Here is a 23,342-nt window from a genome sequence, read left to right as displayed (position 1 = left end):
GGAGCAGCCGAGGCCGAAGCCTGCTGCAGGTGTGCGAGGGCCCCGGATAGCTCCAAGGCAATCAGCGCTCGGAGCAAGTCCTGGAAGACCGGAACCCCCATCATGGCTGGCAGGTCCGGGGCCACAGGGTGCTCCCTGGAGGGCGACCTCGGTCTCGAGTATTCCCTCGGGGCACTGGGCTTTGCTACTCGGGGTGGGGCAGAGGACGACCCACCCGCAGTCGAGGAGTCCGAGGATGGCTTCTTCGCCGACCCTGGAGTCGAGGATGGAAGGGAGGACTTACCTGAAGCAGGCTTGGTCGAGGCAGCAGGTTTGGAGGAAGTCGAGGGTCGAGGCGAGGTCGAGGGACCGGAGGCCGATGTCGAGGCCGGGGCCGAAGCCGAGGTCGAGGCCTTCCCCGCCGCGGGGTCCGCAGAGAAGAGCTCCGCCATCCTGGCACGGCGTCGGCGGAGAGCTCTAGTTTGAAAAGTTGAACACCTATCACAGGACTCCGTAGGATGCTCAGGACCCAAACAAACCAAGCACCACCGGTGGGGATCGGTAATTGAGAGCAACCGATCACACTGGGTGCACTTTTTAAAGCCCGTCAAGGGACAGGACATGGACACAAAAACCGGCCGGGAACGAACGAGGTTCCGCGGCCGTGGCCACCGGGAGCCCCCGGAGCCGAAGGATTTTTTTTTTTTTTACGGAAACAAAATTAAGAAAAGAGGCAAAAGAAGCACAGCGACCGTGAAATAAGCACACAGCCGCGGTGTCAGAAGGCTAAATCGAAGAGCACAAATTCTACAGGGCTTCTGGCTCCGCGGAAAAAACTGAACTGAGGACCACAAGGTGGGGATGCGCCCTCTAGTGGGCAAGAAGGCATGCACATGCGTGGTGCAGTGTAGCAAACTTGAAACTTCAATCAAGTTTGCTTGAAAAGCTGTCCGTGCTGGGGCTCCGTAGATGAAGTCACCCACATGTGAGACTATCATGCCTGCTTGTCCTGGGATAAAGTGAGAATTGATGGGCATGAGTGTGTGGGCATGAGTGTGTAAGTGAGAGATGGTGCACATGGAGAAAGGAAGAAAGAAAAATTAGGCATAGAGAGAGGAGTGATGTAGACATACATGGGGAATAGGATGAGAGGGAGAAATGTTGGATATGGTGGTGGAGATGGAAGATTGAAGGGGAGGAATGTTGGACAGTGATGGAGGGAGAAATGTGGCATTGGTGCTGGAGAGGGGAGATAGAAGAAGAAATGGGCACGGGGCTGGTGGGCAGTGGTGAAAAATGCTGCACATGATCCAGGGGATATGAGAGGGAGAAATGTTGGATGTGGCAGTAGAGGGGGTGGGAGAGTTGCCTGGATCTCTCAAGACAGACTGACAGTGAGAGAGAGGGAGACATATTGCCAATAGGGGTGGAGGAGAGAGGAAAAAAAGTTGGACTCATGGAGGGACAGAGAGAGAGAAATATTGGTTGGGGAAGGGAATAGGGTCAAGAGGAGAGGAAACGTGCAGAAGGCAGACAGAAATAAATATTGGAAATGCAACCAGAGACTCATGAAATCACCAGACAAAGATAGGAAAAATAATTTTATTTTCAATTTAGTGATCAAAATGCATCAGTTTTGTGAATTTGTATCTGCTGTCTATATTTTGCTCTATTTTTCTACAGTTGTTACTGATTGCATATTTTAAAGTCATCTGCCTTAACCTCTTTGAAAACCCCCCGAATATAAATTATAATCAACATTTTCTGTTCATACAGTGTGCTTTGTGTTTTTAAAATTTTGTGGTTAGCATTATGTATTAATAAGATTATATTGTGTTTATATGAAAAATGGATGGAAGAAATTGCGTTACAATTAGTACTATTATTATAGGGTGGGGGCAGGAGCGGAGCTTGGGTGGCTCTGAGGTAGAGCTTGGGTGGGGGTACTCGGTTGGTATTTGTTAGGCTTAGGGGATACTTGACTTGAAGAAGTTGAGAAACACTGGCTTACCACAAAGTCAGACACTACCACAAAGTCAGACACTAATTCATGGCAACACTCAAAGTTAACAATCCATCCTGTGATATTTCATGGCAGAAGAAACATGACTAAAGCACAAAACAATCTGCATCTCTTCAGTACTAGCACTCAAAGACACTTATCTTATGAGGTGGGGGGGAGAGATAGAGGCACAAAACAGGCTGCAGACATAATCACCCATATAAGGAAAAAGTTGCATACTCTGTTGCAATGAAACTGTACAGCTGAACCACATCAGTAGCTATCTGATTGTGTTGAATTAGAGTTCTTCGAAGTAGGAGCTCTAGGGCATAATCATGATCAAAACTTCCAGAAGGGAATTGGAAAATATGCTGAACAAAGCTGTACAATGAAATTGCAGTGCTCACTTAAATGTGAGATGTAGAAGCCAGCTGTAATATGAATATCTACTCAAGGTAACCAACAAAAGGGAAAGAAATCCAACACAATCTGCAGTGAGAAGAGCACAAGCCAAAACAAAGAGAACTGCAAACAGATGTACAAAGATGCAGGCTAATTTTATTAAACCAAAATCATGAATGCGGTTAATGTTTCCACCTTGTACCAAACCAAAGGACCCAACACAGGGTCCCAGGTGGATAAGGTTTCAAATAAAACCGCAAAACAAGAACTTAGCCTAAGAGAGTAGCAGCAACAGCAATAAAAACAATCTCTTTAGAAACTCCGTCATGGACATTATGTGCGCTTATATTTTGTTTTTGTACTTAGAGCAATGGAGGCTTATGCAACTTGCTCAGAGTCACAATGAGTTGCAGCGGGAATCAAATCCAGTTCCTCAAGTTCTCATTTCACTGCATTAACCATCAGACTACTCCTCCTAATGGCCAGTGCAGTGAGCTTCATACCAACTGGCACTGCCAGAAGGAGATAAGGTACATCAAGAATGGAGAACAAATCATAAACCTATATTGTAAGAAGCAAAACTCGGAGAAAAGGAAAGGAAGACAAATCTCTTCTCTCTTTCTGCCCTTGTGAGAATACTCAAAGGCAAACTGGACCCAATGGGGCCAAAATTCAGATTATGGGAGTTAGCTGGGTAGATTCCCGCAGACAGCAGCGAACCCGGAAATTCAATGTTGGGCCATATCCAGCAACCAGCATTGAATTTCCGGTCTATTCTTAGCTGCTAAACATATAGTCAGCTAAGTGACCAAAGATTGACCTGCTATTTATGTGGGTCTATCCAGGTCACCTAATGAATATTATTGTTAACCTGTTATGTTGCACAACAAAGCTGGTGACTGGGCTAGCCACTAAATGTTAATATTCAGAGGCCTTCTCACACTGAATATTAAGCGCTTAGCCAGCTAAGTGTCATTTAACCTGCCAGGAGCTGAATATCAGGCAGAATCTCTCTAAGACACCAGAATAGAGCTTAAAGTTTCAAATTTATTAGTATTTTCTACCCTGCCTTACAATCATGCTATCTAGGCAGCTTACAATCTAAGGAAAGTATAGGAACATGATGCATGTAAAACAGTGTGGGTAAAGGGGGGGAGGGCTGAGCTACAATAAAAAATTACATTCATTACATTAGTGATTTCTATTCTGCCATTACCTTGCGGTTCAAAGTGGATTACATAAGGAGTTATTTGGACATTTAGGAATACATAAGGAGTTATGGAGTGGAGCAGGTTGCTATTGGGGATTGAGATGATTCTTGCTGTGTTAGTTTGTCTTTAAGGATTTCTTGAATAGCAGGGTTTTTATTTCTTTTCTGAAGGTTTTGTAGTCTGGGGTCGTGATCAGTAAATTGGAGAATTGATAGTCTAGTTTTGCTGCTTGAGTGGCCAGGAAGCAATCGTACATTTTTTTCGTTTGACGTTTCTGATTGGAGGGTGCGTGAATGGAGTGTGGGTTCTCCTATGTCTGGTTGTGGTTGTTTGGATTAGTCGGTTGTTCAAGTAGGCTGGACAGTCTCCGTTTATGGTCTTAAAATAGTAGACAGTAGAATATGAATAGTATTCTTGCTTGTATTGGGAGCCAGTGTGAATTGAGGTAAGCCGCTGTGATGTGGTCGTGTTTCCTTAGTGAGTAGATAAATCTCAGAGATGTGTTTTGTACTGTTTGTAGTTGTTTTATCATGGTTGCGGGGCAGGGGAAGACAGAGGATGTTGTAGTAGTCTAGAAGACCCAGGACTAGGGACTAGACCACGAGCTGGAATTGTTTTCTGTTGAAGAATTTTTGAACTTGCCTTAGGTTTCTCATGACTGCGAATGATTTCTGTAGTGTTTTGTTGATTTGTGGCTGCATGGTACAGCCTCTGTCTATCAGCATTTCCTGAAGTTTTAGAGTGGATTGAATGGGGTTTGTGATTGAGTTTATTACTAGGTTTGTTATGGTTGGGGTTTTGTTATTTTCAAGGAGGATGAATTTTGTTTTGTCAGGATTCAGTTTGTGCTCTTTCATCCATGTTGCTACTGTTTCTAGTGTTCTGTGTAGTGTGTCTGTCATGAAGGGCGCTGGTTGATCAAAAGGAAGGAAAATAGTGATGTCATCGGCATAGCTATAGGAGGTTAGGCCTAATTTGTCTAGGCAGGTGCCAAGGGATGCAATGTAGAGGTTGAAGAGTGTGGGAGATAAAAGCGATCCTTGAGGTACGCCGCAGGGGTTGGACCATGGTTCTGATTTTACTTTGTTTGACTTTATTCTGTAAGTCCTGGATTGTAGGAAACCTTGAAACCATGTGTGTACCTTACCTGTGATTCCTATTTGTAGTAGGATGTCATGGCCTACCAGGTCAAAAGCTGCGGTGAGGTCTAGTTGTATAATCAGCATTTTTCAGCCTGTGCTGAAGTGTTGTCTAGCTGTGTCCAGGAGGGATCAGTAGTGTCTCTGTGCTGTAATTGGTTCTGAAACCAGACTGTGTAGTGTGGAGTAGGTTGTGGTTTTCTAGGTAGTTGGTGAGGAGTTTAGCTACGAGGCCTTCCATTAGCTTGACATAAAGTGGTATTGAGGCTATGGGTCTGTAGTTGAATGGTTGATCAGTTGCTCCTTTGGGGTCTTTTAGGATCGGGGTGACGATTTCGCTGAGGTCTTGCGGGAAAAGGCCGTCTGTGAGCAAGGTTTGTATCCATTGTAAGAGGAGGGTGCGGAATAAAGTACTGGAGGTTTTTAACAGGTATGATGGGCAGTGGTTGAGGTCACAGGCTGCATGGCTGTATTTTTTATAAAGTTTGTTAAGGTCTAATCATTGTATAGTGGAGAAGTGGGACCAGGTTCTGTCTGCTGCAACTGATTCTTTTTTCGTGGGGGGCAATGTGATCTCTTCTAGGTGAGTAAAGGTTCCAGTGAAGGTAGTCCTGGCAGTTGTGATTTTGTTTTTGAAGTATTCAGCTAAAAGGGTGGCTGAGGGTGGCGGGGTGTCGTTATTGGTCAGGTAGGGTTTGGTGTCTGTGAGTTCTTTTAGTAATTGGAATAGTTTTTTTTGTGTCTTGGTTAGAGTAGTGTGTCTTTCTTTTTTCTTTCAGTTTTAGTTTGTATTGTTGGTTTAGTTTTCTCCATGCTGTTTTTGTGGGCTTGATTACTTTTTCTCCATTTTCTTTCTAGTCATCTGCATTGTCTTTTGAGTAGGAGTAGTTCGTTCTCGAACCACTTGTCTGATCGTCTGCTGATTGTGGTTTTTGTTTGAATTGGGGCTAGCTCATCTAGGGTAGCTGTACTTAGACTGCGCCATTGTGAGATGAAGTCCTTGGGGTTACAATCTTGGATTATTGCGTCTGTTTTATTCCAGAATTTGGAGGGGATCGATGTATTTACGTGAGTTGTAGGTTGTTCTTTGAGCTTTTGGTTTGTTTTTGCTTTTGGCCCAGTTGATGTTGAAGGAGTATGTGTAGTGGTCTGACCAGAGGGATCGGGATCATTTTCCATTTGAGGTTTGAATCTCTGGTTGAATGGGTTGTTGGGTCATGAAGGCTACGATGTCAAGTTGGTGACCTTTCTCATGTGTGGATTGTGGGTCTAAGATCTTGTATGTTAAGGCTTTGAGGTATGATTGTACGTTTTCTACTTGTTTGGAGGATTGGTCTTCGAGATGGAGGTTTAGGTCTCCTAGGATTAGGTTGTATGTTGCCATTAGTGAATTTTGGTAAATAAAATCTTCAAATTTTGGTCTTGCTGTGTTACAGTTCCCTGGTGTTATGTAGCAGAGCATGCAGGTTATGGATCCTTTGAGTGAAGTGCCTGAGAGTTGGCAGGCTAGTGATCCATATATGGGGTGGACGTTTTGTCTAGTATATTTAGGTTTAGGGTGTGGGATGGGTCTAGGGCTCCGGATTTTATTAAAATAAAATCTGGTAACCGTACCCCCATGGGTCACAGCTCCAACCAATAGCCAAGAAGCAGCCCTGTAGAAAAGCAGAGAAATTAGGAGCCAGAATGAACTACAACTACTGCCGACTCCAGTAACCTTTTTTCCTCCCAGGCCTACCAGACCATTCGAGATTGCACAGGCTGCTACTTCTATCACCTGCTGAGAGAGTGAGAAATGCTAAATCTGGGAGGGACTGTACAGCTAACTTATAGGTTCCACTAGAATTCTGTAGCTCTCAGTCAACACCCACCTGCTGGTAGGAGTGCATAACCCATCCATCTAGGCTAGCCTGGAGGAATGCTAAGAAAGGTAGCATTAATAACTTCTAGTGAGAGGGAATTCCAGCTATCACACAATAGCAAGACCTCCTGGGCAAAATTTAGGATGGATACAGTAGAGTCTAAGGAAAGTTGCAGTCCCTTAGCTGTCACTGTAATGACTATTATAGGAGGAGAGAGATGGAATAAAAACATGTTGGAAAGCCCAGCAAGGACCATATGGTCTCTCAACAGCAGAAGGTTCCGCTTCCAAAGGGAGCAAGAACAAGCTGATAGGTCAAAAAGAATAAAAAATTAAGGTAAGGCTCCTTTTGAACAGTTACCTGTGGTGGTCATGCCAATGACATATGCTTCTTTCATGATCAGGAGATCTTCTTGATATCTAAGTTCATTCATCCTGTCAACCACTTGTTGGTATTCATTCTCAAATCTGTAAATCTGATGACGAATGTTGGCAATATAGTTGAATCTCCACAGCCTTAAATTTAAACAAAGGTAACAGGACCATCATAACGTTTCATCCTGGATCTCATTTAATTATATTTATAATAAACATGCCTTCTGCTCAGATCCATTTCTGACTATCAACTGATGTGCTCATGTACCAGCAGAAAGAAGACTGCAGGTTCAGATGCTAGGTGCCTTAAGCAAACTTTAAGCCTTATGCCTTCCTCAATCATCTTTCAGTCCCCAAGTCCTCACCACAGAGATTTTGCTGAAAATATGTTTCCGATATATATGTCTAACGAGGATTATTTTATGGCAGGCTGCCTAAGTTGTGTAGCCTAAGTTGTGTAGCAACTATGCACATAAGTTAGATCAGTTTTCAAAGGGATTGTTTACACATTTTCCTTTTGAAAAAAAATAATCTCACTGAAACTAGCTGCACACATTTACAGCTGCATTTTTAGCATGTACAAAATTCTAAAATTTATCTGCATGTCTGAAAAATCAAAAAGGCTGCAAACATAGGGCTAACGTATCTGTGAAGTCAAAAAGAGGACACATGAACCTGCCCCACCTTACTTCGGCCCTGCTCTTACCCTACACCCCCAACCCAGAACCTAATGGCATCAGCACAAGGAGAGGCCACTGCATAAGCTGAAAGCAGACACTTGGAAAAAAAGGCTGGTACACTGGCAATAAGAGGGACAACTGGAATGGTGGAGAGAGAGATAGATTGCTGGGCAGTGACTTAGCTAGACCCAGTATTTTAGATAGGCCCACGGTTAACTTGGATGGGCCCTTCCACATATCCCCACCTCGATATATGAAAAAAAAAAACCATGTTTTTACACCTACCCTGCATCCAGAATCTCTCCTCTCAACTCCATGGTCTTACAGCATCTGCCCTACTATCTCTGAACCCTGCCCCTTCCTGGTGTACCTAACAGGTATCCCTGGTGACAGCAGAGATCTATTTTTGCTGCTGGAGCCAGCCCCCATTTTCCTCTGCCATGTCCCAAAGGACAAGAAACAGGAAGTAATATCAGCAAAGGCGAGACATGGCAAAGGCAAGCCTAGGGGCTGGCACCGGCAGCAAAAATGAATCGCTGCTATCACCGAGGACACAACACGAGGAGGGACAGGATTTCGAGGTAGAAGAGCAGATGCAGAGAGGCTGTGGAGTTGAGCATAAGAGAGGTGCCATTATACACAACATACAGATCAGGCATTTGTTGTGTGTCCTTTGTTACCACCACTTTTTGGGACCCCTGAAGAAGACGTGTTGTTTGAAACACAGACCGTGTTGAGTCCCATATCTAATATAATAAAATGATAGGCCGCGCATGCGCACTAAAAAAACGTGTTCCCTGGTCCCGTCGCGAAAATACGAGTGCGCATGTGCGCCTACAACGTCAACACAGCCTGCTCTCCGTCTCCACCTCGCGCAGCTGCAGGCCCCACACTCACAACTCACACATCCGCTGCAGCCTAGCAACTCCGACCACAACCTTCCCCCCTCAACCGCCTGTGCCGGCTCAGACTGGCACGTTGAGGAGTCAGAATGCAGACCCGGAAGAGCGAAGGAAGCCTCACACTGAGCAACTGTATTTACACTGTGCAACGAGCCTCTGCCATGGTCCCGGGTTCCTCTCAGCCCACCCTTCTCGCGGTCTGGCCGGCTACCTTAGTCCTTTGCCGCCGCCGCCACCCCCTTTCCTTCCCTTCCCGCGGTCAACAAAACTCTTGCCTCCAGCAGCCGCCGCAGCACTGTAAACACGCTGCTTCACAGCCTCTACTGCCTTCATTTGCTCTTCCGTTTCTCTGATGATGTCATCAGGGACACGGAAGAGCAAATCGGGGCAGTAGAGGCTGCGAAGCAGCGTGTTTACAGTGCTGCGGAGGCTGCTGGAGGCAAGAGGTTTGTCGACCGCGGAAAGGGAAGGGGGTGCCAGACCGCGAGAAGAGAAAATCGCGTGGGCCACGAAGAGACTGGGAGGAACTGGGAAGAAGGAAGAGAAAGAGGGAAAGGGGCCTGCTTTGGGGTAAGGGTGTGCTTGGAGGCACACAGCTTTGCTTGGGGGGGAGACAGAAGGAGAGCCACGGAGAGACAGGGAGGAACTGGAGCTGGAGAGGGAAAGGGGTCTGCTTTGGGGAAGGGCTGTGCTTGGAGGCAGACAGCTTTGCTTGGGGGGGAGACAGAAGGGGGACCACAGGGAGGAACTGGAGCAGGAGAGGGAAAGGGGCCTGCTTTGGGGAAGGGGTGTGCTTGGAGGCAGATAGCTTTGCTTGGGGGGGAGACAGAAGGGGGGGCCACGGAGACACAGCCAGGGAGAAACTGGAGGGCCAGAGGGAAAGGGGTCTGCTTTGGGGGAGGGGTATGCTGGGAGGTAGATAGCTTTGCTTGGGGGGGAGAAAAAATGGGGGGCCACAGAGAGACAATCAGGGAGGAATTGGAGGGGTAGAGGGAAAGGGGTCTGCTTTGGGGGGAGGGGTGTGCTGGGAGGCAGACAGCTTTGCTTGGGAGGGGAGACAGAAGGGGGACCACGGAGACACTGTCAGGGAGGAATTGGAGGGGTAGAGGGAAAGGGAGCTGCTTCGGGGAGAGGGGTGTGCTGGGAGGCAGATCATTTTGCTTAGGGGGGAAGACAGAAGGGGGGCTACGGAGAGACAGGGAGGAACTGGAGGGGGAGAGGGAAAGGGAGCTGCTTTCTAGCACCCATTAATGTAACGGGCTTAAAGACTAGTTTTATATAAAGTGGTCTATTTGTACACAACAATCTGTTTCTTTGTTTAAAATAAACTTTGCTTGCATCTTGTACATCTGCCTGTAGTAGTTGTCTTTGTCTTTTGGACCCAACTATAAACCACACCAATAACCCTTATGCCTGCAGGTGTCACCTATATGTAAGTATAGTAGATTTTGGGTGGGTTTTGGTAAGCTCACAGTTTCCACTACGTGTAATAGTTAGAATGGGATATGGGCCAGGGTACCCTTCTCTGGCATCCAATGCACCGACAGCCAGGCTACTCAAGAGACCTGTTTGCTGCTCTAAGAGGACAGCCCATATCATCTGAAGCTATCAAACAAGCCCACCAGGACAGATAGGGAAAATGCTTGAAATACCTGTAAAAGATATGTAAACCGCTGAGAACTCTGTAAGATTCAGTGGTAAATCAAATTTGAATAAAAACATAAACATAAGCACAACTGCCCCTTCAATTACATATCTAAATGATCAGTTAGCTGACACTTACAAACGCTGATGGGAACATTTTTTTGAAACATACATTTATTCCCATTGTAAAACAGAAAACACATAAGTGTCTAAATCCAAGTTTAATTTAAATTTAATGCAGAGTTTATATACCGTTAAATCATCACACTGGCTTCAAAGCGATTTACAAGAAAATAAATAAAAACTAGACTTATACAATAGCCAAAAATCTAATCAGGTACTTTAAGTAATTTCCCTCCCTGTCCCAATGGGCTCACAATTTAACTGCAGTACCTATAAAAAGGAATAAACAATTATCATACATAACAGACATAGATGAAGGAAGGAAGAGGGAATAATAAAAATAATTCAATAGATGTAGGAGGGGTTCAATGACCACTGGGGGAGTGTGGGGGATCATGTTTATAAATCCCTCCAGTGGTCATCTGCTCGGTTAGTGCAACTTTTTGGCACTTATTTATTATTAAAACAGGTCTAGCCACAAACATCTAAATTGTACCCCTGGACATTTTCTAAAATGTTTGATTAAGGCAGAAAAATGTCCAAGTCATAAGCAAACCCTAGTACCACCCACAAAATGCCTCCAACAAGCCCCATTGCAGACAAAAAGCATAGAAATCATTATAAAAAAAAGGTTTCGAAAATACCAAATTGGAAGGATTTGGAGAGAAAAACGTCCATCTGCTCCTTTATGCCACTTTTTGGATGTTTTTCTCTTTTGAAAATGAGCCCCTTAGTTTTTTGGGCTGCCCTTACCATCCCCAGAATATGCCATCTTAAAATCTAAGCTTCCATTGGCATCTATACATGTTAACGGCAAAGTGACATATAGCACATTTGTATGTGTACAAGCAGCACACGGTTTCTAAATCTGTAATCATGTACTGTATGTAAAACCCTTCATATCTCTAATGTTAATTGTAAACTGCTTAGAACACTGCTGCAGGGAGGATTTAGCTGGTTTTAAGTCAACACAACAAAATATCCTCCATTTTACTGTTCTCTACTAATACAAATGTGTAACTTATTTATCAGCAGTAGATATTTCAGAACAGAGAGAAAAAAAGGCTCAGTTACCTAACAGTGCATTGTAAGAAAAACAACCCTTTGCATCAAGGTGTTTTATATATATCTGTTTTGAGAAAACAAAAAAAAAATAGTAAAGTAGAAAAAAAAACCTGTATAATTCCCAGCGCTTCTGGAATGGAAGCTTCCACAAGTCACATATTTCCTCTGATTCTTCTTCAGCCATATGATATGACTTCTTCAGCTCATGCTTAACCAGATTTTTTAGTTTTTTCTTCATTTCTTTGGTTATCTGACAAATTAATACAAGAGCACATTTGTTTTATTTATTTATGTACCTACATATACATGTATTTATAACCTACCAATCTGAGGGGAATCCTACTCTTGGCAGTGAACAACACAACATGTGGCAAGGCATTTTCGACAGGATGTCTAAGTTCAACTTTGGACATTTCCTGTTGGACGTCCAAAGTCAGAAGCGAACAAACGGCCATTTTCAAAACTGGCAAAACCGCTAGACATAGAGTTTGTTTGTTTTTTAATTACCACTTAGCCATCTTGGCCGCCAGGATAGCCAACTTTGTTTGTCATTTTTTACCACAGAAACGTCCTAATCCAAACCAGTTGGACGTAGGAGGGACCTGCGTTGTAATGAACTAGCCAAAAAGATATCCCAACAGAGAAGTGGGGCACCTCAGAGGGCACTGCTGTGAACTTCACATACAGGGTGCCAGATGTACTATACACCCCTTCTAATTTATGCTGAGCCCTTCAAAACTCCCCCCAAACCTACTATACTGACCTGTCGGCCACCCCAATAGCCCTTATGGCTGCAGGTGGCACCTATATAGCAGTATAGCAAGGTTTAGTGGGATCACACTTTCCACCATAAATGTAGTGGTTAGAGTGGCTTATGGGCCTGGGTCTTCCTCTCTATGGTTCACTAACCTACTCACCGGGCTACTTAAGACACCTGCTTGATGATCTGCTAGGCTTTTCCATACCAGATGCTGCAGTTCTAGAGACAGGTATATACTGTTTCATTCAGATCTTTGTGGGGTGGGAAGGATTAGTGACCATTGGGGAAGTGTTGGGGGTGGGAGGATGACAAGACTGGGCTGCTTCCATCCCATCAAGGTGGCTGGACTAGACCCATCAGGGATGAGGTTAGGTCCCCTCTTCTAAGGCGGGACTCCTCATATTTGTATCAACAAATATTTGTATCAAACAATATGAGAAAAAAGTACATAGATTGGAAAACATTTTTTCAATAATGAAACTTTCTATTAGGTAAAAAGAACAACAGAGCATTTGTACTTGGAGGGTTGTGACCATGAAGTACCAAACGCCCTCACTATTCTCTTTCACACTGATGTTTATAGTCATTTTGATGTCATCTCTACTTAATTACATATTCATGTGTCCATGGTTATAATCACAGCACATGATTTCCTCTTGAGCTACAGCCTCAAGTCATTTACCCTTTTCTTCCCTCTAAACAGCTTTCAGAATGCAGTCAAACCTCGGTTTGTGAGTAACCCTGTTTGCGAGTGTTTTGCAAAACACTCAGCAAACTTTTGACTCGCAAACCAAGTGTTGACTCAATTTGTGAGCACCCCCCCCCCCCCCCGATAACCGGCATCGCTTTCCCCCGCTCGCAAAGGCCCCCTCGCAGCACCGGCACGCAGGCACAGCTCGTGTGCCTAGAAAATCTTCCGGCTTCGGTTCATAGACAAAGCGCGCCTTTGTCCCGGTGCGCTTTTGACCTGATACCTCTGGCTTCTGCCTGCCTGCCTTGAGCATGCATCTGCGCATGCTCAAGGACTTCTAATTCTCCCTCTCGCCAAGATTCTCCGGCAGAAGCCGGAGGTGTCAGGTCAAAAGCGCGCCGGGACAAAGGCGCGCTTTGTCTATGAACTGAAGCCGGAAGATCTTCTAGGCACACGAGCTGTGCCTGCGTGCCAGTGCCGCTGCTAGACGGGGAGGTGGGTAAATTTAAGTTGTACTGGCGGAGGGGGGTGCGGTTGGAGGAGAGGGCCTTTGCGAGCGGGGGGAGCGATGCCGGTTATCGGGGGTGAGGGGGGTGGGAACGTATCAAAGCGAGTTTCCATTATTTCTTTTGGGGAAACTCGCTTTGATAAACAAGCATTTTGGATTACGAGCATGCTCCTGGAATGGATTATGCTCGTAATCCAAGGTACTACTGTATTTGTATAAATTCTCAATTTTGCTCCCTTTTCAGCATGGGCTTCGTACAAATTATATTACAGAAACACTACTGAATCCTTTGGTAGTGAAAGTTAAGGGTCTTCTACCTCAGGGCCGATATGCAATTTTGCTACAATTTGACTTATCAGCGGCTTTTGATGTCGTTAACCATAATATTTTGATTCAATTGTTAGCTAATATTGGTCTTAACGGAAAGGTATTAGACTGGTTTAAAGGATTTTTGATGTTAAGATTGTATCAAATCCATAATGAGGGCAAGTTTTCACCCATCTGGACCTCTGTTTGTGGGGTACTGCAGGGCTCTCCATTGTCCCCTATTTTACATAACATTTATATGACTACTTTGCAATCTTTGAAACTATTTCCAATCGAAACAATTTATAATTATGCAGATGATATTTTTATTTTGTTGGAAGTTGATCCTTCTCTGAATAGTTTGAAATCAGACATTAATTCCTGCATCTTAAGAATCCAAGATTGGGCATTTTCAGTGTGCGTGAAATTAAATATTACCAAGACAAAATTATTATGGTTTGAGCCAAAAATTGAGCAGTTGCCTAGCTCAATTTTATTAGCCTCTAGCGACTCACTGAAAATTGATTTTCCATCTAGAATTCTGGGTTTTATTCTGGATTCTTCACTCTCATTATCTAATCAAATTAATCATGTTACTAAAAAATGTTTTTTCAGTTTAAAGATGCTTAGAAGAGTACGTCTTTTTTTTTCAGCAACATTTTGCAGTTTTAGTTCAGGCCGTTATTTTATCTCAGTTGGACTATGGCAACTTAATTATGCTTATTTAAGTAAATGTAATTTGAGGAGGCTACAACTTATCCAGAATACAGCAGCTAAACTGATATACGGTAAACATAAATATGACTCTTAATAACTGTTAAGCTTTATATAAGAACATAAGAACATAAGCAGTGCCTCCGCCGGGTCAGACCACAGGTCCATCCCGCCCAGCAGTCCGCTCCCGCGGCGGCCCAAAACAGGTCAAGACCTGTCTGAATCATCAGAAGGGGCTCCCTTGCCACCTTGGTTTCCCATTTAAGTCCTGCCTTCCTATCGAAGTCCTAGCCCTCCGGTCTTGCACATGCACGACCAGGTTAGTTTATACTCATTACCTGATTTACTTCCTATACTTGTGTTACATCCCAGCTCCTCCCTCAGTATCCCACGATCCCTTTATCCCTCAGGAATCCATCCAATCCCTGTTTGAATCCTTGTACTGTATTCTGCCTTATCACTTCCTCCGGTAGCGCATTCCAAGTGTCCACGACCCTTTGGGTGAAAAAAAACTTCCTTGCATTTTGTTTTGAACCTGTCTCCCTTCAGTTTCTCAGAATGTCCCCTCGTATTTGCTGTCCCCTTCAGTCTAAAGAATCTGTCCCTATCCACCTTCTCTAGGCCCCTCATGATCTTGAAGGTCTCTATCATATCTCCCCTGAGCCTCCTTTTCTCCAGAGAGAAGAGCCCCAGCCTATCCAGCCTCTCGGCGTATGTGCAGTGTTCCAGCCCTCTTACCAATTTCGTTGCTCTCCTTTGGACTCTCTCAAGTACCGCCATGTCCTTCTTGAGGTGCGGCGACCAATACTGAACGCAGTATTCCAGATGTGGACGCACCATCGCTCGATACAATGGCATGATGACTTCCGGTGTTCTGGTTGCTATGCCCTTCTTTATGATGCCCAGCATCCTGTTGGCTTTTTTTTTTGAGGCTGCTGCGCACTGTGCAGATGACTTCAGTGATGCATCCACCAGCACACCCAAACATAAACAACTTAACTTCTGCTATGAAATGTTCCCTTATCCTATGTCTTCTAAAGTTCACCCATCTGCCATGGTCCCACAACATAGGTACAAATGTGATGGTTATGTCAAATCCATATCTCAAACTCCATTATTCCATCCTTTTCTCTGTTTCTGTCCCCAACCCTTAATTTTCAAACATCTTCCTTGACTTAGGCCTGTATGTATCTCACTGGATACCTAACATAGTAAATGATGGCAGATAAAGACCTGAACGGTCAATCCAGTCTGCCCATTAGTTATTCTCATTAGAAATACATGATTAAGTTAACTTGTCTCGTCTTTGATATTTCAGGGCCATAGACTATTGCCCACCTGGTAATGTCCTAGGTTTCAACACCTGAATTTGCTGTCTAAGCTCACTCTAGCCTATCTAACCATCCCGTTGTTTGTAGGATATCTGCTATAAAGTCTGGCCAATAACATCCTCATGTTCCAAGTGAGTGGAGCTCCGCCTTCTCTAGCCCATCCTACCCGAATCACCATATATAGGACACTAAATGTACAGGTTTGTTCAATACTGGCCGTAGTGGAGTTCTTAAGATCTCCACTCTCCCTCACTCTAGGCATGCTCACAATAGCCAGAAATCCTCGACAGGAGTCATTAACTTAATCCCTCCAGTGGTCACCTGGTCAGTCTGTGTACCTTTTTGGCTCCTAGGATACTTTTAAAACAGGTCTAGTTCACAATGTCTAAGTTCAGGACAGGATATCTTGGGAAACATTTGATTTTTGCCACAATATGTCTAAGCCCACCCAAAGCCTACCCAGCTCACGCCTTCAATATGCCCCCTTTAGTTTTGGGCACATAGAGGGGCATAATTAAAAAAATGTCTAAGTCACCTTTTGGCCTAAGGCCTTAAACGTTGAAAGTAGAAGCAGGGAAAATGTCCATAATCAAAAAAAACGTCCAAAAGGAGATTTTTTTTGATAATGGCCTGTCTCTACGTTCAGCTGTTTAAACGCCCAGAGCACCACTATGTCTAAACTTATACCCTATAATCAACCTAAAAATAGCCTAAGCCCCAAACGTCCAAAACAAGAGCTTTTAATAATAATAACAACGTTATTTTGTATACCGCCATACCCAGGGAGTTCTAGGCAGTTCACATCTGTTAGTCAAAGATACAAACAATGAAGTCATTGAAGTTAACAGGTTAGGAATGTACAATGAGAAGGAGTAGGTAGAGATTCCAGATCATTGGTGGTTGGGGAGAGAGAAGTAAAAAAAAGAGTAATTAAGGGTTCTGTCCATGGAATAAGTGTGTTTTGAGTTGTTTTCTAAAGTCGAGGTAGGTGGAGGCATCAAGCACAATTTGGGTTAGCCATGGGTTCAGTTTGGCCGCCTGGAAGGAGAAGGTTTTGTCAAGGAACCTTTTGAAATGACACAATTTTAGAGAGGGGAAGGCGAATAGATGAATTCTGCGGGAGTTCTTATTGTTGCAATTTAAATTGAAGTGTGGGTTGAGGTAACTTGGAGATATATCAAATACAGTTTTGTAACAGAAGCATGCGAACTTGAATAGGACTCTGGATTCAAATGGTAACCAGTGCAATTTGTGGTAGAAGGGGGTGACGTGTTCCCATTTGTTCAAGCCGAATATAAGGCGGACGGCGGTGTTCTGAATCAATTTTAGTCTCCTAATGGTTTTCTTTGTGGAGCCTAAGTAAATGATGTTGCAGTAGTCCAGGATGCTGAGAATGGAGGATTGTACTAATAGGTGAAATGAGGTGTCGTCGAAGTATTTTTTTATGGTGTGGAGTTTCCAGAGAATCGAGATGCTTTTCCTAACTGTAAGATCTGTGTGTTTCTCCAGGGATAGATGTTTGTCTAAAGTAACTCCCAGTACTTTTAAGGTTTGTTCAATGGGGAAATCCGATCCATTCACTTGTATTGTGGTGTCTTTGATTTTGTCGTTCGGGGTAGCAAGGAAGAATTTAGTTTTGTCAGAGTTTAATTTTAATCTATAGGATAACATCCAGAGTTCTATCTGATTGAGTAAGCTTGATAGAGAGTTAAGCAACTCTGGTGTGAAACTGGTTAGTGGGATGACTAACCAGTTTAACACCAGAGTTGCTTAGGCAAAGGAGGAGCCAGAGTTGCTGTAGGCGAAGGAGGAGCCAGTCCTTTGCCTAAAAGCTGGATTCTGTAACCGGTGTCTGTCAAAAACAACACTGGTTACAGAATCCACATACCCCCCCCCCCCCCCACACACACACACACACAACGATCGGAGCAGGAGGAAGCCCAAGGCCTCCTGCCCTGGAGACCCACGACCCTCACCGATAACATTGAGATAGGAGAGAGCCCAAGCCCTCCTGGCCCCGGCGATTACGATCGGGGCAAGAGGGAGCCCAAGCCCTCCTCACCCGCGGCACCCCCTCCCCCCCCCGATTACGTTTGGGCAGAAGGGAGCCCAAGCCGTCCTGGCCTCTCGCCCCCCACCCCCTACAAGATCAGGCAGGAGGGAGCCCAACCCCTCCTGCCCAGGTGGACCCCCTACCCCCCACCTCCGACTACAATATGGGCAGGAGGGATCCAAGGCCCTCCTGCCCTCAACACAACCCTCCCAATGACTACCCCCTGACCCCCCGATCGGCCCCCCCACTGACCCGCAACCCCCCACCGCTGACCCCATGAGCCCCCAAAGCCACCCCCCATACCTTGGAAACTTTGGCCGGCCGGCCGGGTGCCAAGCCCGCCCGTCCGGCAGGCCAGCCGGCTCCGGAATGGGGCCGGATTGGCCCAGGCGGCTGAAACCCCACCCACAGGTGGGGCCTGAAGCGCCTGGGCCAACCAGAATAGGCCCGGGAGCATTAGGCTCCTCCTGTGGGCGGGGCCTTAAGCACATGGACCAGGTTGGAGGCGGGGTTTCAGCTGCCTGAGCCAATCCGGCCCCATTCCGGAGCCAGCTAGCCTGCCGGATGGGCGGGTTTGGCATCCGTCCGTCCGTCCGTTTCCAAGGTATAGGGTCGGCGGGGGGGGGGGGGGGGCGATCGGGGGTTTGGGGGGGCGGTCATTGGGGGGTTTGTGTCGAGGGCAGGGATCCCTCCTGCCCGTATTAGAAACATAGAAACATAGAAGATGACGGCAGATAAGGGCCATAGCCCATCAGGTCTGCCCACTCTACTGACCCACCCCCAAGTCTACTATCCTAGGGATCCCATTCCTGGTGACAGGTTCCCTTGGCTTAACCCTCTAAGGGATCCCACATGGGCATCCCATTTGCTCTTAAATTCTTACACGCTGTTTGCCTCGATCACCTGCACCGGGAGCTCGTTCCAAGGATCAACCACTCTCTCGGTGAAGAAATATTTCCTGGTGTCGCCATGAAATTTCCCGCCCCTGAGTTTGAGCAGATGCTCTCTTGTGGCTGAGGGTCCTTTGAGAAAGAGAATCTCTTCTTCCATCTCGATACGGCCGGTAATATACTTAAACATTTCGATCATGTCTCCTCTCTCCCTACGTTCCTTGAGTGAGTACAGCCGCAAATTTTTCAGCCTTTCCTCATACAATAGATCCTTGAGTCCCGAGACCATCCTGGTGGCCATCCGTTGCACCGACTCAGCACATCTTTTCGGTAGTGTGACCTCCAGAATTGCACACAGTATTCCAAATGAAGTCTCACCATGGTTCTGTATTATGGCATTATGACTTCAGACTTCCGGCTGACGAAACTCCTGCGGATGCAACCTAACAACTGTCTTGCCTTAGATGAAGCCTTCTCCACATGATCAGCAGTTTTCATGTCTGCGCTGATGATCACTCCCAAGCCTCGTTCTGTTGAAGTTCTAGCTAAGGTCTCACCATTCAAGGTGTAAGTTCTGCTCGGATTTCTGCTGCTGAGGTGCATGATCTTGCATTTCTTAGCGTTGAAGCCCAGCTGCCAGGTCGAGAACCAAAGCTTCAACAAATGTAGGTCCTGTGTCATACTATCAGGTGAATTGCCGTCTCTCACTATATTGCATAGTTTGGCGTTGTCAGCGAATAACGTTATCTTACCTTGAAGCCCCTGAGTTAGGTCCCCTATGAATATGTTGAAAAGGAGCGGGCCCAAGACTGAGCCCTGCGGTACTCCACTGGTCACCTCTGATGTTTTAGAGAGGGTACCGTTAACTACCACCCTCTGAAGTCTGCCACTCAGCCAGTCATTGACCCATGTAGTTAGTGTTTCTCCCAGCCCCATTGATTTCATCTTGCTCAGCAGCCTGCGATGCGGGACACTATCGAAAGCTTTGCTGAAGTCTAGGTATACGACGTCCATGGATTCTCCCAAGTCTAGCTGTTTTGTTACCTAGTCAAAGAAACTGATGAGATTGGATTGGCAGGACCTACCCTTGGTGAATCCGTGTTGACTGGGATCCCGTAGATTCTCCTCATCCAAGATTGCGTCTAATTTACGTTTGATTAGTGTTTCCATGAGTTTGCATACTATTGATGTGAGACTCACCGGTCTGTAGTTTGCAGCCTCTGCCCTGCAACCCTTTTTGTGCAGTGGAACGATGTTAGCTGTTTTCCAGTCTATGGGGACTCTCCCCGAACTTAGGGAGAGATTGAAGAGTCCTGATAGCGGTTCTGCCAGGACATCACACAGCTCACTGAGCACCCTGGCTTTGTTCACCTTGAGTCTTGCCAGTTCATAGTAGACGTCGCCAGGTGTGAACTTGAAATTCTGAAACGGGTCTTCCACGCTGGGCCTTGCCTGCAACTGCGGACCGTGCCCCGGTGCCTCGCAGGTGAAGACCGAGCAGAAGTATTCATTCAGTAGTTCTGCTTTATCGGAATCTGATTCTGTGCAGTTCCCATCTGGTTTTCTAAGGCGTACTATCCCGTCTGTGTTCTTTTTCCTATCACTAATATATCTGAAGAAGGATTTGTCCCCTTTTTTCATGTTCTTTGCCAGAGTCTATTCCACTCGAAGTTTGGCCTCCCTGACTGCCGTTTTGACCGCTTCAGATCTCGCCCTATGTTCTAGTTTAGCTTCCCTAGTCTCCGTTCGTTTGTAGGAAATAAATGCTTTTTTCTTCTCCTTGACGAGGTGCGAGATTTCTGTGGAATACCATTGGGGTTTGTTGTTTCTCCGCTTGTCGCTTCATGTATGGTAGATTTCAGGGATGACCACATAGCTTCCACATCATCGGTCTTAGCTTGGTTCTGCAGTGTTCGGTGGACGAAATCTCCCATGCGTTCGAAGTCAGTGCCTCGGAAGTATTGTAGTGGGGATGGGGGGTAGGGAGTCTGCCTGGGCAGGAGGGGTTGGGCTCCCTCCTGCCTGATCTTGTAGGGGGCGAGAGACCAGAGGGCTTGGACTCCCTCCTGCTCCGAACGTAATCGGGGGAGGGGGTGTCGCGGGGCAGGAGGGCTTGGGCTCCCTCTTGCCCCGATCGTAATCGCCGGGCCAGGAGGGCTTGGGCTCTCTCCTGGCCCGATGTCGTCGTCAGGGGGGGGGAGGGGAATGAAGGGTGGATTGTGGCAGGAGAGATGGCTCATCTCTCCTACCAGCGATGGTAATCGCCCACCCCCCTCCGAACCGTGGCACTTCAGAGTGAGGATCGCCGGCAGGGAAGATGCCCTGCCGCGATGCTCACCCCGATGTGCCGCGGGTACAGAGGGGGGTGGGCGATCACCATCGCTGGCTAGAGAGATGAGCCATCTCTCCTGCCGCGAACCTTGCAGTAGGGGGTAGGCAGGTTGCTGGGGCCGCTGAGCTGATCGCAGCAGCCATGATCAGCTCAGCGGCCCCTTTTCGGCACTTATACCTGTTTTGACTTGGTCTAAGTCAAAACGTATAAGTGCCGACTAGCCAACCTGCCTAAAGTTTTGGTTATACCTGTTGCACACCTAGGTCTAGGTCAGCCCACCTCCCGCCCACCGCCCAACCTTTCCCCTCCTCTAAAAATGCCTCTTTTCTCTCTGTGCGTTTAGAGGCAAGGGAAAGGCCTAAGCTGTTTTTAGATACTTCTAAAACCAGCTTTGATTATGGGTACTTGGACGATCAGGCTTTTTGATCGTCCAAGTAGCCATTTAGGCCACTTTTTAGACTTTTTTTTTTAATTGTGAACCCCATAGTGGATAGAATACCTTGCAAGACTTCCAAAAATACGGTTTCAAAAACCGGAATTTGGATGTTTTACCAAAGTTACACACTAGAATGAAGTAGATACCATGCCATTCACAGAAGAAAGTATTTGACGACACTGGATCTGACGACACTGGAAGAGTGGGCCAGAAAGTGGCAAATGAGCTTCAACATAGGGAAATGCAAGGTTATGCATGTAGGGAAAAAAAATCCGATGTTCACTTACAAAATGGGGGGATCACTGCTAGGGGTAAGTAACCTTGAAAGAGACCTGGGAGTGATGGTAGTCACAACACTGAAGGCGTCGGCATAGTACGCCACAGCCTCAAGGAAAGCAAAAAAAATGTTGGGTATCATTAAGAAGGGTATCATGACCAGGACAAAGGAAGTCATCCTGCCACTGTATCGTGCAATGGTACGCCCGCATCTGGAGTACTGTGTCCAGTACTGGTCGCCTTACCTGGAGAAGGACATGGCAGTGCTTGAGGGAGTCCAGAGAAGAGCAACTAAACTGATAAAGGGTATGGAGAACCTCTCATATACTGACAGACTGAAAAAGCTGGGGCTGTTCTCCCTGGAGAAGCGGAGACATGATAGAAACCTTCAAGATCCTGAAGGGCATAGAAAAAGTAGGCAGGGACAGATTTTTCAAATTATGGGGAACCACAAGTACAAGGCGGCACTTGGAGAAATTGAAAGGGACAGGTTTAGGACAAACGCTAGGAAGTTCTTTTTCACCCAGAGGGTGGTGGATACATGGAACACGCTTCCGGAGGCTGTGATAGGCAGGAGCACGTTACAGGGCTTCAAAGAAGGTTTGGATAGGTTCCTAGAGGACAAAGGGATTGAGGGGTACAGATAGAAGTAGAGGTAGGTTATAGGGACAGGAGTAGAGGTAGGTTAAAGAAATAGTCAGGGACCACTGCTCAGGCAATAGGCCTGATGGGCCGCCGCGGGAGTGGACCACTGGGCGAGATGGACCTCTGGTCTGACTCAGCGGAGGCAACTTCTTATGTTCTTATTTATGAACAACTTGAAAAATTGAAGGTGGACACAGCAATGAGACCGGATGGGATCCATCCCAAGATATTGAGGGAGCTCAGAGAGGTTCTGGCAGGTCCTATAAAAGATTTGTTCAAGAAATCGAGTGGTTCCTGGCGATTGGAGAAGAACGGATGTGGTCCCTATTCACAAAAGTGGTCACAGAGATGAAGTGGGAAACTACAGGCCGGTAAGCCTCAATTCGGTTATTGGAAAAATAATGGAAGTGTTGCTGAAAAAAAGGATAGTGAAATTCCTAGAATCAAATAGGTTACAGGATCTGAGGCAACACAGTTTTTTTTGTTTTTTGTTTTTTTTAGTTCAATAATTTTTATTAAGTATTTTAAAGGATACAAGAATTATTTAAAGTACATAGAAACAAAATAAAGCTTTCTGTATATAGAGTATACAAATCTATGTTTAGCTATAGAGGAGCAAAGGCTCCAATTATTGAAGATGCATGTAAGGGATATGTAAGATAAAGATGAGAGAGAGCAGTAAAGGAAAAAGGAAAGAAAAATGAAAGAGAGAAGAGAAGAGAAGAAAAGGATAACAGGAGTGTCTAAGAAGATGAGCGTACATAGGAATCTAAGAATGACCATGGAGATTTGTTATATTTCAAGTTCATGCAGGTTCGGAATGTAACTCTCTTCTCATATGCATAGGATTCAAATCTATGATACATACTCAGAGAGTTCCACCAAAAAGTATAATTTAGTAGCGAAGGTGATTTCCAATTTTTTAGAATGTGCATGAGAGCAGTCACCAACATGGTATCAATGAGTTTAGATGGACAATTTGATTGTGTAAAACATGGGTGTTGAGAGCGAAGGATT

The 23,342-nt window shown here is 45.7% G+C and overlaps 1 protein-coding gene across 4 annotated transcripts in view; it reads right to left on the bottom strand.

Annotated features, from left to right (window-relative positions):
* Positions 1–23,342, bottom strand: part of LOC117353586 (NFX1-type zinc finger-containing protein 1-like) — a 299,791-nt gene that overhangs the window by 43,642 nt on the left and 232,807 nt on the right. For all 4 annotated transcript variants that reach the window (XM_033929706.1, XM_033929708.1, XM_033929705.1 and 1 more), the window contains 2 exons: positions 11,494–11,633; positions 6,956–7,110 (listed from right to left, as the gene is read on the bottom strand). In XM_033929706.1, the coding sequence (XP_033785597.1) occupies positions 6,956–7,110; positions 11,494–11,633 (295 nt within the window). The remainder of the gene's footprint in view (positions 1–6,955; positions 7,111–11,493; positions 11,634–23,342) is intronic.

The sequence above is a fragment of the Geotrypetes seraphini genome, chromosome 2, assembly GCF_902459505.1.
Source record: "Geotrypetes seraphini chromosome 2, aGeoSer1.1, whole genome shotgun sequence".
NCBI classification, from domain to species: Eukaryota; Metazoa; Chordata; class Amphibia; order Gymnophiona; family Dermophiidae; genus Geotrypetes; species Geotrypetes seraphini.
This window is presented reverse-complemented; position numbering and strand designations above follow the sequence as displayed.